The sequence below is a fragment of the Panicum hallii genome, chromosome 1, assembly GCF_002211085.1.
Source record: "Panicum hallii strain FIL2 chromosome 1, PHallii_v3.1, whole genome shotgun sequence".
NCBI classification, from domain to species: Eukaryota; Viridiplantae; Streptophyta; class Magnoliopsida; order Poales; family Poaceae; genus Panicum; species Panicum hallii.
This window is the reverse complement of record NC_038042.1, coordinates 51,406,653-51,421,076: the sequence shown is the minus strand read 5'-3', so window position 1 is coordinate 51,421,076 and position 14,424 is coordinate 51,406,653. Positions and strand designations below refer to the sequence as shown.

Here is a 14,424-nt window from a genome sequence, read left to right as displayed (position 1 = left end):
GACACATGATTTAGCTGTCTAACTATTTTTTCCGGCACACTTGAGTACCTTATTTCTGCTATTATCTGCATTCGTTTCGTTTTGAGGATCACTGTATCTGCTAACCTGACTGAGCTAAGCTGCTCTATACAAGGAGCTTCACAGCTGGTGCAAAAGCGTTCTAAAAAAAAAACAGAGAGTAGCTTTTCAAAAAAATAAACTGCTGCGAAGGCGGGTCCACCAGTGTAGAGCGTTCCATGCCCCGGCCCAACAGCCGGAAGGCCCAAAGGCCTGGAAGCCTAACATGTAAAGCCCGCACACATCCTGTGACACGCCGCCGACACGACCCCCCTCCTTGCTCCTCCATTTGTCGTCCTCAAGGGATCAAAGGCACAACACAACGCCCGCGCGCGCTCTGCAACTGATCAAGAAGAGAGGGGGAGGGTGAAGGCCTCAACTCTGAACTTCTGAAGGAGCAGAGCGCAAGAAACCAAGAAGATGGCCGCCGCCGCCGCAGGCGCCCCGGCCCCCGTCCCGGAAGGCGTCTCCTCCTGCGGGAGCACCAACGTGCGCCGCGCCGACCACCTCCCCCCGCTCCCGATCCCGCTCCCCTGCATCGGCGAGCCCACCGCGGCCTCCCGCGTCTCGCCGGGCTCCTCCCCGGCCCGCTCCGAGGCCTCGCGGGGCGCCCCCTGCTACGCCGCCGATGCGGAGCCGGACCCGGTGCCCCAGGTCGAGGCCTCCGTGGGGCGGAGCACGCAGATGCTGCTCGCGATGGCTGCTATGGGCGGGCGCGGCGGGCACTACGGCCGCCGCCCGGCCTCGTCCTACGGCAGCTGCGCCGCGTGGAGCGCCGGCTCGCTCACCAAGCACCGCCCCGCATCGCCGTCCCCGATCTGCAGCCCCGTGAGCAGCCGCGGCGGCGGCGGGGACGACCACGAGCCCCACGGCGCAGACGACGACGCCTCGTTTGTCACGCCACGGATGGTCAGTTTCTCTGTTCTTTGCCTTCCTGGTGTCCCTTTTCGTTGTCCCTGATTGGTTCTTGCTCGAGACGGAGGTGGCTCCACGGTTCTTGGTTCTTGATTTGGCCTGCCGCCTGCATTTGATCTTGATTGCTTACTTAGTAGTTCGCGGTTCTTGAATGCTGTTGGCATATGCCGATAAATCGATGTTAGGTTTTATTTTTCTGGCGTAGGTGGTTTCTTCTTTCTTGGATGGAATTGCTCAGTTTCATCCATGCCTTGTAGCAACAAATGGCTCAATTTCGTACCGGAGTCTCGTTTTTTTCATGAATTTTGTATTGGTTAATGTTGCTGGAGTAGTCGAATTGCCAGGAAACTCCCAGCTAGTTAACTTACAAGCAGTAAAGTTTGAACTTCTGACGATTTGGGTTTATTGTCAGTTGTCACATTTCTGTTTGCCAATTCTGGAAAGGGCCAAAATTCAGAGCTATATTTACTCACTCGTCTTGATTGTTGAACTTATCTGCTAACTTCTGCGTCATCAAACAATAATCGGGTTATTCAGTGTCTGATTCCATCCAATTGTTACATGCAGCCCCCAGCTTTATAAGCACTTTGTTATTTTCTCTATTCATTTGATCTTTCACAATCCAGACTGAAGCAGAAATTAATAATCCAAATGCACTACTGCAGGAAGAAGAGCAAGGGAGGTTGCCAACCAGAGCAGATTTCATGAAGCCTTCTGCAACACCGCGAAACATCAGAATACAGACACCCAGGCTGGAAAGGAGAGGTACCACCTTCCACTTGTCTCTTCTGTTCATAGATCAGATGCGCATTTTATTTGCAGGGCATGTTGAATAAACCAATTTCAAATATGCAGTTGATGGGGCTAATCAAGTGCCTCCAAGATTCATCCACAAGGCCACACCAGCAAGATTGATGCGCCGAGTTCGCTCCTCACATAATTTCCGTCAGCGTGTGGGTGCAATAGATGCTATCAATGAATGGAGACTGCCCAAAGTCAGTGAAGGGGAGGACGAGGGAGGCGATCAAAAGGAATGGCAGACTGAGACCGTGTCGTCTCGTATATCCTCAGGTATTGGTCTGAATCTCATGGGGTTCATCAGATTTTCAGCATAATCTGAACTTTGAGACAATCATGTATATTGCAGCTCGTGATTGGAATTTTGAGTCTGATGGTGCCTTTGAGGGTGGCAACCATAGTGATCGTGCATTTGGCGATTCAGGTGGTGAGAACTGTCCAGTTCCAGTGCCAAGGATGGAGAGACGGCTCCCGGCCTCTGGGTTAAAACCCCAAGGCAATTTTGTCCATGCCAAGTTGGTTGCCTGGAAGGATGCACAGGTTGCAAAGCTCATAGAAAAGTAATCCTTCTTATCTCATCTTTCATAACATCTTTCTTTTTGCTTCTGTAGATAACCTTTTTTATCATTAATATATAGCCAGACCCCTCCTGTTTCATAAAAAAAACTTACTTGGAGAAAGAATTATAGTATAACAAGTTTGTATTGCTATGATGATCAGATCTTATTTTCAAATGGCCCATTAGATGATTATATAGCATCAATATCTCTTTATCTGAAATCATGTTTGAAGTAACAAGGTCAATTCATTGTTGGTGTGGGTATGAAAACATCAGCTTCCTGTGTGCAGTCACTATGCGTTAATTGTTGAAATTTTGAATTTTTTTTGCGAGTGTTGAAATTTTGAATTTGATAGCCCACAGTTCTTTGATTTTTTTCCTAATCAGAGCACTACTAATCTTACTTAAATCAATTAGGCTGAAAAGGAAAGAAACCGATATTGATGATTGGCAGAGGAACAAGATCGCAAAGGCCAGGCATAAGATGAGAACTACTGAGGTATGCTTGATAACAGTTGTTCTATTTGAAACGGATAGAATTGCTTTCCTGATTTCAAACCCTCTTGTGTACCTCGATTGAAAACAGTTGAACTTGGAGAAGAAAAGAGCGGAAGCGGGAGAGAAGATGCAAAAGGAGATAAAGCGCGCGCAAAGGAAAGCTGATAAGAAGAAAGTCAAGGAGCAGGCGGCCACTGCCAATCAGATCGCTGGTGTTGAGAGAGCACTGGTGAAGATGTCAAGGACAGGAAAGCTCCCCTGGTCACTGGCTTTTCTGTGATCTAGCTCTTCGTTTCTGCCTGTCCCAGAGAAGCTGGTTTGCCAAACCGTGAAAGCTATTGGTGATGCCCACGCGGCAAGAGTAATATGAGTAAAATCAGCTGCTAAATACTTGAAATCAGTATGTAGCGTATTAAGAAAAACAAGAGGATATATTTTTTATTACCCATTCTTGACGATGGAAGTTTTGAATATGATAGGACCAACTTTCCTGTATGTTTGAAGGTAAAATAGGAGTTTTAGTCCCTCAACTTTGAGCAAAGGTCAAGTTCATCCCTCAACTTTCAGATTAGCCTAGTTTCCTAACTTTCATTTTTGGATCAAACTCATCCTTATGCTAATATTATACTCCATAATAATATGAGATTTATGAAAAAAAATCCTTTTTACCCTGATCTCATTCACTTCTAAATTCATTTAAAAGCTGAACATTATAAGTGTTTAATTTGGAACATAGAATTTTATTTACCCATATATCGTATTATGTTGCGGACGTATGGAGAGTAAAATTAAAGCTATTTATTGCATAACTACGTACGACCATATAAAATATCGCTGGAAGTTGAGCGAGATAGTGACACAAAACAGTGGAAATTGAGGAGGGGAAAAACCAAGGGTAAAAAAGATTTTTTGCATTTATCGCATCTTATTATAGAGTGTAATATCAGTAAAAGGATGAGTTTGATCTCAAAATAAAAGTTGAGCGACTATATTGGCCAATTTGAAAGTTGAGGGACGAAGCTGACCCTCGGGATAAAGTAATACCTATTTTGCCAATGTTGAATGATAACATACTTAGACTCCTGTAAATTAACAATTTTGCTGTGTGCTTGTGTTAGTGTCCAGCAGCACTTCGGCTTTATGAGTATATGTGATGAACAAAATGCCTGTTCAGATTTTACGTGATTTTCTTATCTTTTTACACAACTTCAGCTAGCACACCTCGATCTGAGTCTGTCCCAACAATTTATGCACTAAAGGGTGGTTTCATGTCAAATTTCCACAACATCCTTGGAACAACATCTCTAAAGTTGTTCCACTGCTGGCCGTCCGGCTTTATCATCGCAGATTCACAGGCTTGAGAACGAGAATTGTAGTGCGGATACAGACAACAACAGACGCACATTATCTCTGAGACGGAATTGACGATTCCAGCAACTACTAGGTCGACGTAAATCGCGCAGGACCAGAGAACAAAAAGATCTCAACCGCGAGGTCCACGGCCAGCTCCTCCAGGAGAGGTGAAGCCGATCCACGACGGGGCAAGAACACGAGAGCGAGACATGCAATCACAGCTCCACTTTCAAACGAATATACATTCAGACGAGAACTGGAATCCATAAACTGATTTGAATCGAATTCATGATAGCTATCGATAATGAGAGCAGTGCGTACTGGAGAATTAAACATACACGAGACTTTCCATCCGTACCTAGACGAAACCAAAGCAAACCTCGAGGCTCAAAGTAGGAAACCACACTATTCAGGTCCGGACCATCTCATTCACAAATTTAAAGAAACTGATAGCATATGCAATACTAGTATACTCATCAACAACAATTATCAAATCATTCCTCCCTATTATAACAGAATAGGCATTCAGAATTGTGCTGAGCGAATACAGCCCAGACATCAGCAAGCCGTATGCTGTCCTTGCATGTTTTCTTTCATCAAAGGATATCAAAAGGCATTAACTCAAAACCTTGAACAATATCATATAGCCAAGATTGTAAATTAGGTATAAAAAAAAGTAGTGCTGCCGACGTTCATACAGATAAACTACTCTAAAAAAAATCATTTCAGCCCAATAGCATGACATGAGCAGGTCTTCCAGCGGTTTATCACCTTCGAACAGATAGACCCATCTCTATATAAAACAGAAAATAAAGCATACATCAGAGGATTGGACATTTAAGCATTCTTCAATTATAAGTGTGAAGCATACAGTGTAGCATTGCATGTGAGCCCCCACAGTAGCAAAAAAAGACTTTACAAGTTTGGCTCTAAAGCATAAGCTCTATGACTAAAAGGTGGTTGTCGCGGTAACAAGCGTGCATCATTGCCAAATATCCAAGCACCCACCTTAAGACATTGCGTAAATGTTTCACGTACCATCATTTTCATCTGAGAAAAGAAGAGTGATCATATGGTAAACTACAACGGCGACCAGATTAAAATTCTCTGTTGAACAAAAATTCAAGCAAGCATGCAGCTCTCTCCAAATGCAAACAGGAGTCTCAAATAAAAATGCAAAGAAAGAAAGAAACGACAATTTAAGCATTGCATCCAGACATATTGACTCAAGTGAATGGTCAACTATCGTGTAAAACATTCGAAAAGGATGCCACATTATTGCATCAAGGTATTCCTCAACAGAGGCAGCTAGTAAATCTAGATAAATAACAAACTCTAGTCTTCCATTACAATTTCGCATGTTAAAGTACTCATTCTTCATAATTGTAGGAAGCAAAACAGCAAGCTCCCAGTAAAATCTTTCAAGAACTAGCAAAGTCATGTGCCTGCAGCAGTGCCTGCAGAAACCAAATGTCTTACTTAATTGACCTCAGCTCACGAAAGAATATTTTTGAATAAGTGAATATGAGGAATCATCGTGGCATGCAAAACACTATATTGTCTTGCTTTACAAAGCCTGATTGAAAATTTCTCTATAGAACATAAACATATAAGATGTCTTGAGCTAATAAACAACCTCACAACAGAGACTGTAATCTAGAAAATTACTAGGTTATCTACCACAGCCTTATTCCTACCTACCTATTAAAGAAATTTATCCATGTGGGAGGAAAGAGAATAGAGAAAATCATCATTGCTGCACGCAATTTCAACATAACTAGTACATTATAGTTCCAAAATTAATCTAGGGAAAATCTGGCATGGCTTTATTTTGCCATTTCGTATACATGCACAAGAACCACAACACTGAAACCATCTAAAGGATATTGTCACTTCCATTTAAATATATAGCCATCAAATGAAGGGTGCGTGCATTCAGCATTCGTGGCTTCATTTTTTACATGTACTTTACTTTCGGTTCAGAGACTAAGGCAATCATGTATTGCACATTGCAGGGAGTAGCAGACAACATTCAGAGGAATAGAGATGTTTTTTATTGAACATAGTCAGCTAAAATTGTTAGGATGACATTTCAATGTTAGAACCGAACGTAAGTGCCATTTGTTTGTGGGCAGATCAAACAAGCACACCAGTTTCTTCAAGCAAGCAGAGCTATGAATCTACCCGCAAGGGAAGGAAAACAAAAATACACAAATGCTGTTCTCAGCCAAATGGAAAGCAAACACAGACAAGAGCATAATCTTACGATGTTAAAGCCCGGGATAGGTGCGACAGAGGATACCCTGAGAGAGAGCGCGGCAGCTCGAGTCCGTGCTCAGCCGCGACGTCAGCCTGGCCGCCGCCACCGCGCTGTGCAGCGGCAGGAGCGTCAACCCCGCGCAGCACCCGAGCTCCACCGGAACCCTGCACGCCGCCACAGCCCGCCCATTACAGATCCGGCACTGGACGCCCCCACGGCACAAATGCGCCAACGACAAGGGAACAAAGGAGCGGCGACCGTCACCTGGAGAAGCACGGGGCGCGGCGGGCAGCGGAGGCGGCGCGGCCCGCGAAGGGGGCGGGGCGGGCGGCCGCCGCCGACCGGCCGACGGCGGAGGCCACGCGAGCGGCGGCGCGGAAGCAGGTCGAGGCCATCTCGCCGCGGGTTCCGGGTGCGGGGACCGGGGAGGGGGGAGGAGGTCAGAGGTGGGCGGTGAGAATTGAGGAGCTAGGTTTCGGCGTCGTGGCCCGGGGGCGATGCGATGCGACGGCGGCGGCGGCGCCACGGAGTGCAGGTTCGCTTTCCTTGCAGATGGGGGAATGGGAGTGCTGGGCCGTTGAGCTCACTATAGCGGGAATTGTTTGCGGGCTTAATGGACCGATGAATGTGCGCGTCGGTAAGATCGTATTGGGCTTTAAGAGCCTGTTAAGGGTTCAGAATCTCGTTTTGGGCTTCGACGGGTTCGTCTTGTCGTCTGGACCCACACGTCGGCCTTTTTGCCACGCCGCTACTTGACATATGGAATGGCAAGATGTTCTTTTGAAGCGCCAGCATGCGAGCATCTCCAGCAGCAGATTTGTTAATATTATTTTTTATATTTTTGATGATAAATAGTATACCAGATTACTTAATGGATGGATAGGTTGGAGGGAGCAATCCTCTACATTCATTTGAGCAAGAGAGAAGTGTATGTTGACGATAATTTTTTTAAAGGCAATGGAATTAGTAATTTGCTGGAGCACTTTCCATTACCAAAATAACAGTTTTTTTATTAGAAAGATACATGAGTAATTTGCTGGAGATGCTTTTTAACTACTATTCATCGTACGACTGAAATTAGTACTTACAGATTTTCAGTAGACAGCCACGATGCTGTGATGCGCGTCCAACGGTTGTGATGCCTCTTTCGACGTCTTCGTTGTGTGTCCTAGTCTATCTATCATCTCTGATTGCCGTCATCACCTCCTCGGCTCCTCCCAGCTCCCGCGGCAACGAAAACCATCCGTCACCCTCATCGAGGCATACATTTGCCCCTCTCGTTGTTCAGACTTCATTCACACTATTCACCGTCGGTCGGTGATTCTCCACCTTGGGCCCCTGGCATGACAGCGTTGCTTCTTTAAGCTGGCCAGCACAGAAAATCCCCGTAGAAAACTAGTTCTCTAACACATGCATCAAGACGAATCAGTTGCTCATGTTACCTTTTCAAGTCGGGATCTTCTGAAAACCTGCGGTCGGAGAAGTTTTTTTTTTAGGGCAACTGCTGATGAAACACCCCTTGATTAACGTGTTAAGAAACAGTTGCGCATGGCGAGAGATAAGTAGAGATGCAAGTGGAGGGATTAACTAAATAATTATAATATTATGCCATCCTAATTTGTTTCTCCTTCTAAATTAGTTACGCACAATACTATCCTAATTCATTTTATCAGATTTTTAAATCGATCTAATAATTTAAAATAAATATAATAATTTAAAATAAATATAATTTGTATTCTTAGACGAGATGAAAATAGGGAATCATGGTAGCACTCTCTTTGCCAACTTGCGTGATGCACCGCAGCACCGCCAGTTCGGCACTGCGCTGCTGCCGCGGAACAGCAAAAGGGAAGGTCCTCCCTCTTCCTGCCCGGGGCTTTCCTTCCTGAAAAGATGAGCCTGCTCCATGCTGCACGCCTGCGGCCTGCACCTGCACCAGCCACCAGGGACGCTAGCCTGATTAGACCCACGAAAATATCTTGTCCTCCCACAGGCACAGAACAGCCGAACCGGTGGCCCGAGAGAAGCGACGAGCAGGCGAGCAGCAGCAGCCGTACGGCCATCTACAACGTTCCATGGATATTTGCAGCTGGAGCGGCGCAGGGATATCTCTTGCTTTCTGCCCTCGCTGTGCCGCCCCGCCCATATCTCGTTGTTGCTCGCAGGCTACAGAAACAGAGAGACTTGCATCCATCAACGGCAAGCCAGGCAAATGAGGCGGTGCCATGCGCGCGCTCCCCGCCCCACTCCCGCGGCCCACACGCACACTCTGTGCGCTCGCTGCAGGATTCAGTGGATCAGGCGTGCCCTCACGTACGGAGCTCAACGGCCAGCGGGCGTCCGGCTTCCGGGCGCGCGCCCGCACTGGCTCGCCGTCGCCGCCGCCACCGCAGGGCACACAGGAACAAGCTCTGGACTGATCCGAGGCGGACAGCGAAGAGCCGGTCGGCATCTCGCCATCGCCTACCTGCCCTCTGCCTGCGCGTCAGCGTTCATGTGCGTTTGATGTACGGCGCTAATCAAACCCGGTGGTGCGGCGGCAGTGCGGCACATGCCGTAATAGTAACCTGACGGCGCGGCGCCGCGGGGCTCGGGCGCCCGGGGCACGGCGGGGGGCTCGGTCCCCGCGCCATAACCCCTGCGGCCCTGCGTGCGGGTGCCGTCCTGCCGTCCTGCGCCCGCGGCTTCCGGATGAGGCCGGCACCGCCGGCAGGCCGGCCGCCGCCCAGCGCCCGTGCTAGATCTAGCGGCGGCGGCGGCGGCGCGCACGGCGAATCGCTTGACGACCCCCCGTACCCGATCCCCATACAACGTACAGTACTCCATACGTGCATCTATCAGTGCATGCGCGCTGGAGCGATCCGACAGACAGATCAGAAGTTTTGCTTCTGTCCGCTGCAGCTGGGAGAGTATGTGCGTGTGACCAATGACCATGAGGAGGAGACGAACGAAATGACAGCTCGAGCGAGGTGTCTTCTCCTCTAAGCAAAGGATCGAGAGTGTGGCGAGCGAGACGTTTAATTTGTACTGTGCTCGCGTCAATGTAGTACATTTAACTACATACTCCTACGCAGCAACCAACCGCAGGTTATCTCACATTGCATCCCAAACTCGCCGTCAGGTTCGTGTACATAAATCTCGTACACAAACAGTGAGGGAGCGAGTGCCAGAGAGATCTTTTTTGGTTTCCGTCTCCTCAAAAAGGTACATGATCCACCGTCCACGTAGTAGCTCCCCCACCGTTTCTTGTACAGTCAGAACCAATAATCAAGAGCAATGATCTATTTTGCCTTATTATTTCTCTTCTCGCTACACTCAGAATTTTCTTCTCCTCCTCCTCGTCAGAGTTTTATTTATTTTGACTCCTAAAAATCCAGAAACTAACCTATTCTTTAAAGGAACAAGAATCGCTTTGTAACAATTGCACTTATCACAATACATGAAAAAAGTTAGTTTAGGCATTTTGCTCAATGTAGGCGAAGAGTACAAGGCCTGGTACAAATTACTTATTGCTGGCGCTCTTCGTCTTTAGCGATCTTTCATCTACCCATCCGTAGTTGCTATTGTCGGCATCTCGCTAAGAACTCCATTTGCTCCATCCCTAACGAGCTTCGATGAAGACACTGGATTAGATGGTCAAAAGTTCAAGTGTGGTTAGGATGTTAAAACACCTTAGCACTACCCACTAAAACAACCTGACCTGTTTTTCTTTTATGGAACTCTGATGTCTCTCATGCACGCTTGTCGCTAGAGGCATACATTGGCACGTTTTATTTCGATGTTTTCATCATCACTAGCTGTCTAGCTCGCCACCTTCAGGATGACCCTCTACTCAATTGTGCATGTAAAATACTAGATGCTTTAATTTTATAAAAAATACCCCCAAAAAAATATATTAAAAATGGTGCTCAAATAAATCTTTTTAACACACATTAAACACCATCAGTAAACTTGAGCATCTTATCCTCATTATAAGAGCATTGCATGCACCCAAATAACATAGCGAGGAAAACAGATGCGCCCTTTTCGTTAGAAGAAAAAAAAATCTGCTGTTCACCACATACCAACCACAGGTAAATCCTCCGTGCAATGCAACCGTCCCGGTCGCTGCTAATCACCAGGCAATCAAATTAGAGCAACCGACCCGGCGACTCGCGCGCACATCATCTTTTTTGCCCCCTTTCCACGCACGTATAGACGCCGGGACACGTGGACCGTCTCCCGCCCTGCCCGGCTCCCCGGGCCAGCAGCTCCTCCGTCGACCTCACACCTGGGTGCCGGGTGGGGCCACCGCCCATCCGACGATCTGATCCCTCCCGGCCTCGCCTCCGTCGACATCTCTCGCTCGCTCTTGGATCAGTATTTAAAGCCCCGTCTTCCTCCTCCCGGCCGCTTGCTCCTTTGCGCTGCCACCGCGCGAACGAATCTCTTCCTCCTCCCTCCGGCGTCCGAGTCTAATAGGCGGCTACAGATCATCCGGTCCACACGGACGCGCGCCTCCGGCGTGGCCACCGATGGCCGGCACCACCGTGTGCTCCATGTGCGGCGACGTCGGCTTCCCCGACAAGCTCTTCCGCTGCGCGCGCTGCCGCCGCCGCTTCCAGCACTCGTACGTACGCACGCCGGCCAAATTTTTACTATCCTATATATACGATTGAATCCAGAGCTTACTCCCGTTAATTACCGGACTAACCATTTTCGCTCACTTCGATGCATGCGCGCGCGCGCGCAGCTACTGCACCAACTACTACGGCGACGCGGCTCCGGCGGAGGCGGGCGCGGGCGTCTGCGACTGGTGCCTCAGCGACGACGTCGGCAGCGGGAAGAAGCGGCCGTACATCTCATCGGCGTCGTCCGGGTGCAGCAAGCAGCAGCAGGCGGCGCAAGGCAGGGGCGAGCAGCAGCCGCCGTTCCCGCCCACTGGATGCGGCAAGGGCGCCGGCAAGGTCGTCATCGGCGGCGAGCACGAGGGCGGCCGGCGAGCCCGCAGGTACAAGCTCCTCAAGGACGTGCTGTGCTAGCGAGCTGGCCGGCTACCTAGCATCCCGGCGTATTAGCTCGATCGTTGCACTGCGAAACAATGCTCGCTAATTAGACAGGTAAAACTAGATTAGCTCGCTAGACGGTTCGATCCTTTTTACCATCCTTGTACGAGTGCTTGTGCCTTATGAGGGACTGGTTGTGCATGTGTATAAGCTAGCTGCTGCCTATGTCGAGACTCCTCTTCATCACATGCGTGTTGTGTTGTGTTTGCTAGCATCTCATCGTCAAATGCTCTGATCTTGCGTATCAGCAACTCGTGGTCGGCCAACGGACGTCACTTCTTGCTTCCGTAAGATCAATCTGCTGGGAAACCATGCGTTCTTATTTTTGACTAGTCGGTCGATGTGACGATGACTGTGTTTTTTGTAGCTTAGGCCATAATCAAAGCACACTTCACCTACTCCTAAAGTAAAAAAAAAAGATGGACGTCTTAATCGAACCTAGTAGTCTTGCTCTTGCGCAGTACGCATGGGTTCCTAAAGTGAATAAAATGCCTGCGGAGATTCTTTTATTCAGGGGCAAGAATGCAAGTGTTCCTGCCACTGTTTCTGTACATGGTACCCATGCCATGCGTAGTCCTCTCAGTCTCCTCCACGCCGATGAGGTCTGGAAAACTCTGGAAGGTGGTCGGCCGTCGATGGCGTAGCCTGCCACTCTCTCCGAGCAGTCACCAGCTCGATCTCGGTCCCTAGCTTGGCACCGGTGGTGCCTGGTGGTGGTGAACTACTGCTGGACCGATCGGATGGAATCAGCTGCTTCCTGCGCAATTCGTACAGAGCGATCGACGCCATGGAAGTGGCCGACACGCCCCATGTCGAAGCATGCCTGAAAGCCCCACTCCTGCAGCTCGCTAGCGGGAGCAAGCATCGCGATCGGGTTGCAGAGATCTTTGTGGGCGCGCGCGACGATCCACCCATGCATGAAACGCCACTCGCGGCGTTTCCCTTGCCCATCCATCCATCTGACACGCCAATCTGTCTGGTGGTCAGCAGTGTCATGATAGCGCCGCCATAGGCCACCCATGATAAACGAAACGAACGGTTTGTGCTCTGCCATGCAGCAGCAGATCTCTGATGATCTCTTTGGTCAGGCACGTGAAACCCTGTCCGATTACCTCGCTGGATCGGATTAGCTGGACGGCTTCTTTAGAAATCGATTGATTGGAGCTGCTGAGCTAGCTGCCTCGAGCCATCCATTGGCTTTGTGAACCGGCTGAAATTTGCAGGGAGGTGATCAAACCTTTCAGTTTCAGGGGATCGAAGTCTAAACAACTGAGTACATTGGACGAACCTCCTGGTTAGAGGATAATGGGTGAAATCCAATGCAAGTATGTTGACTGGGCGTTCGGTTGATGGGACTGGGATAGGATCGGATACCGTCCCACTACGAAATGGGCTCTGATCTCATTCATGATCCATGAATCTAGTATGTCTTTTGGGACACATGCGTGCTATAATCAACTCGATTAGTATAAAGTTTCTGCGCCGATGTTTACAATTATAAGACTTGGGAGTAGGTGCTTCATACTAGGACAGAAAAGAGGCCGGCTGATGCATCCACATGACATGCATGCACCAGAGAGCATCTGGTCACCATACTGCACCATCACGCGTTGACCCTACCATATATGTTTACGAAGATCCAGTCCTTTGTAAACTTTAATTAGTTACCCTACCGTATTAGCGGCAACGAGGCGCACGGCCGGCCAGGGTCGCTTTGCATGCGTCGCGTCCAAAGCTGCGGGAGGCGAACGGCCGCCGTCCACCGGCGGCGTGGTCTGCCCGGCGGCCGCCTTGCTGTTCATTCGCAGGCTAGGCGAGGCGACGGTGCTCTCGCGCGCGCCTTGCCAGATTCCGAGATTTCAGAAGAAAGCGACAGGCAAGTGCGACTGGGTGAGGACGAGATTTGCAGCCTGTTTGGTACCATCTCTCGAGAGTCTGTCTGGAGCCTGGACCATGCATGACACGTGGCGTGCGGCGTTCGCATCTGCTCGGTCGTCAACCTTGCAAGCTGGCCGGCTACAGGCTACTGGAACTTTCCAGCTCCGTCCGTCCCTCGCAGACACTGCCGGTCGGTCCACCAGCAAAGGTCGAACTGCGGGGTGCATGCATACATAGGCATGGTTGACGGTTCATGCATGTGCAATCGCAAGCATACATGCACCTCACAGCGAGAATTGCACAACTGGACTGAGCAATCACGCACCGGGCTTCCTCATCTTTGCTAAACGCGCCAAGGTCGCATTTGCACACGCATGTCATGACCACCAAGTTTCGTACTCTTCAAACAAAAAAAGAAAAAATCACCAAGTATCTAGCAGCTTCAGCGTTCAAGGTTTAAAAGGGCAGCATCATAGATAGCACTGCCATCTGCGGCCGAGACGAGATGTTAGAGCAAGATGCTCAGCAAAATGGTAAAGCTGCAGTGCGAAAATTTGAGGTAGATTGATAGCAGGGACGACTGTGACGGCCTAACAGAGCTCGAAAGAGGAAGTCAAAGCTCCGGTCGAAACAACAAGGTATGACCGATTGCGCCAGAATTTATTCAGTGGGCCGCAATTTGCAAATGCTTCTGAACTGGAAGAGTCCTCGATAAGCGCATATTGTCTTCACATGGGCTCTTACATGGGACTAGCTAACTGGGCCGATTTAATGGCCGCCGCTGTAGGCTAGAGCCCATTTATAAATTTACCCCTATAATTCCAAATTCACCCTTTATCAAGACCAGCCCAAAACGCTACTGGCTCCGGCGATTCCGTCGAACTCCCAAGCCGCAGCCGCCTGCCACCAGGGACGAGACCTGCATCTTCGCTCCGGCTAGGCTAGGGGTGCGTCGACTTCGCTGCTGCAGGCTGCAGCTGCCTAGCCTGACCATCCGGCGCAAGCGTGATTGTCGGACTGCCGCGATCCGGAGTCCCAGGATCTCGGCGGCGGCGTGGGGA

At 49.3% G+C, this 14,424-nt stretch overlaps 3 protein-coding genes across 6 annotated transcripts; 2 read left to right on the top strand and 1 right to left on the bottom strand.

Annotated features, from left to right (window-relative positions):
* The first annotated feature begins 336 nt into the window (after positions 1–336).
* Positions 337–3,322, top strand: LOC112872986. Its single transcript, XM_025936022.1, has 6 exons — positions 337–966; positions 1,638–1,737; positions 1,828–2,043; positions 2,120–2,330; positions 2,747–2,828; positions 2,916–3,322. Exons 1-6 carry the CDS (start codon positions 478–480, stop codon positions 3,105–3,107), a joined length of 1,290 nt encoding a protein of 429 aa, XP_025791807.1. The 5' UTR covers positions 337–477; the 3' UTR covers positions 3,108–3,322.
* A 1,266-nt stretch (positions 3,323–4,588) lies between these two features.
* On the bottom strand, positions 4,589–7,003 carry LOC112894006 (protein NUCLEAR FUSION DEFECTIVE 6, chloroplastic/mitochondrial-like). 4 transcript variants are annotated; one of them, XM_025961588.1, is made up of 4 exons: positions 6,705–7,003; positions 6,483–6,604; positions 5,189–5,230; positions 4,589–4,973 (listed from the first exon to the last, which is right to left on the bottom strand). In XM_025961588.1, the coding sequence occupies exons 1-3, from the start codon at positions 6,833–6,835 to the stop codon at positions 5,211–5,213; spliced, it is 273 nt and encodes a 90-aa protein (XP_025817373.1). In that variant the 5' UTR covers positions 6,836–7,003; the 3' UTR covers positions 4,589–4,973; positions 5,189–5,210. The 4 variants fall into 4 exon arrangements, with proteins under 4 accessions (XP_025817373.1, XP_025817349.1, XP_025817356.1 ...); XM_025961564.1 differs by lacking the exon at positions 5,189–5,230; XM_025961571.1 differs by lacking the exon at positions 4,589–4,973 and having other exon boundaries at positions 5,010–5,230.
* Positions 7,004–10,850: 3,847 nt separating this feature from the next.
* Positions 10,851–11,671, top strand: LOC112874613. The gene is made up of 2 exons (XM_025938046.1): positions 10,851–11,049; positions 11,173–11,671. The coding sequence occupies exons 1-2, from the start codon at positions 10,955–10,957 to the stop codon at positions 11,459–11,461; spliced, it is 384 nt and encodes a 127-aa protein (XP_025793831.1). The 5' UTR covers positions 10,851–10,954; the 3' UTR covers positions 11,462–11,671.
* Positions 11,672–14,424: the final 2,753 nt, after the last annotated feature.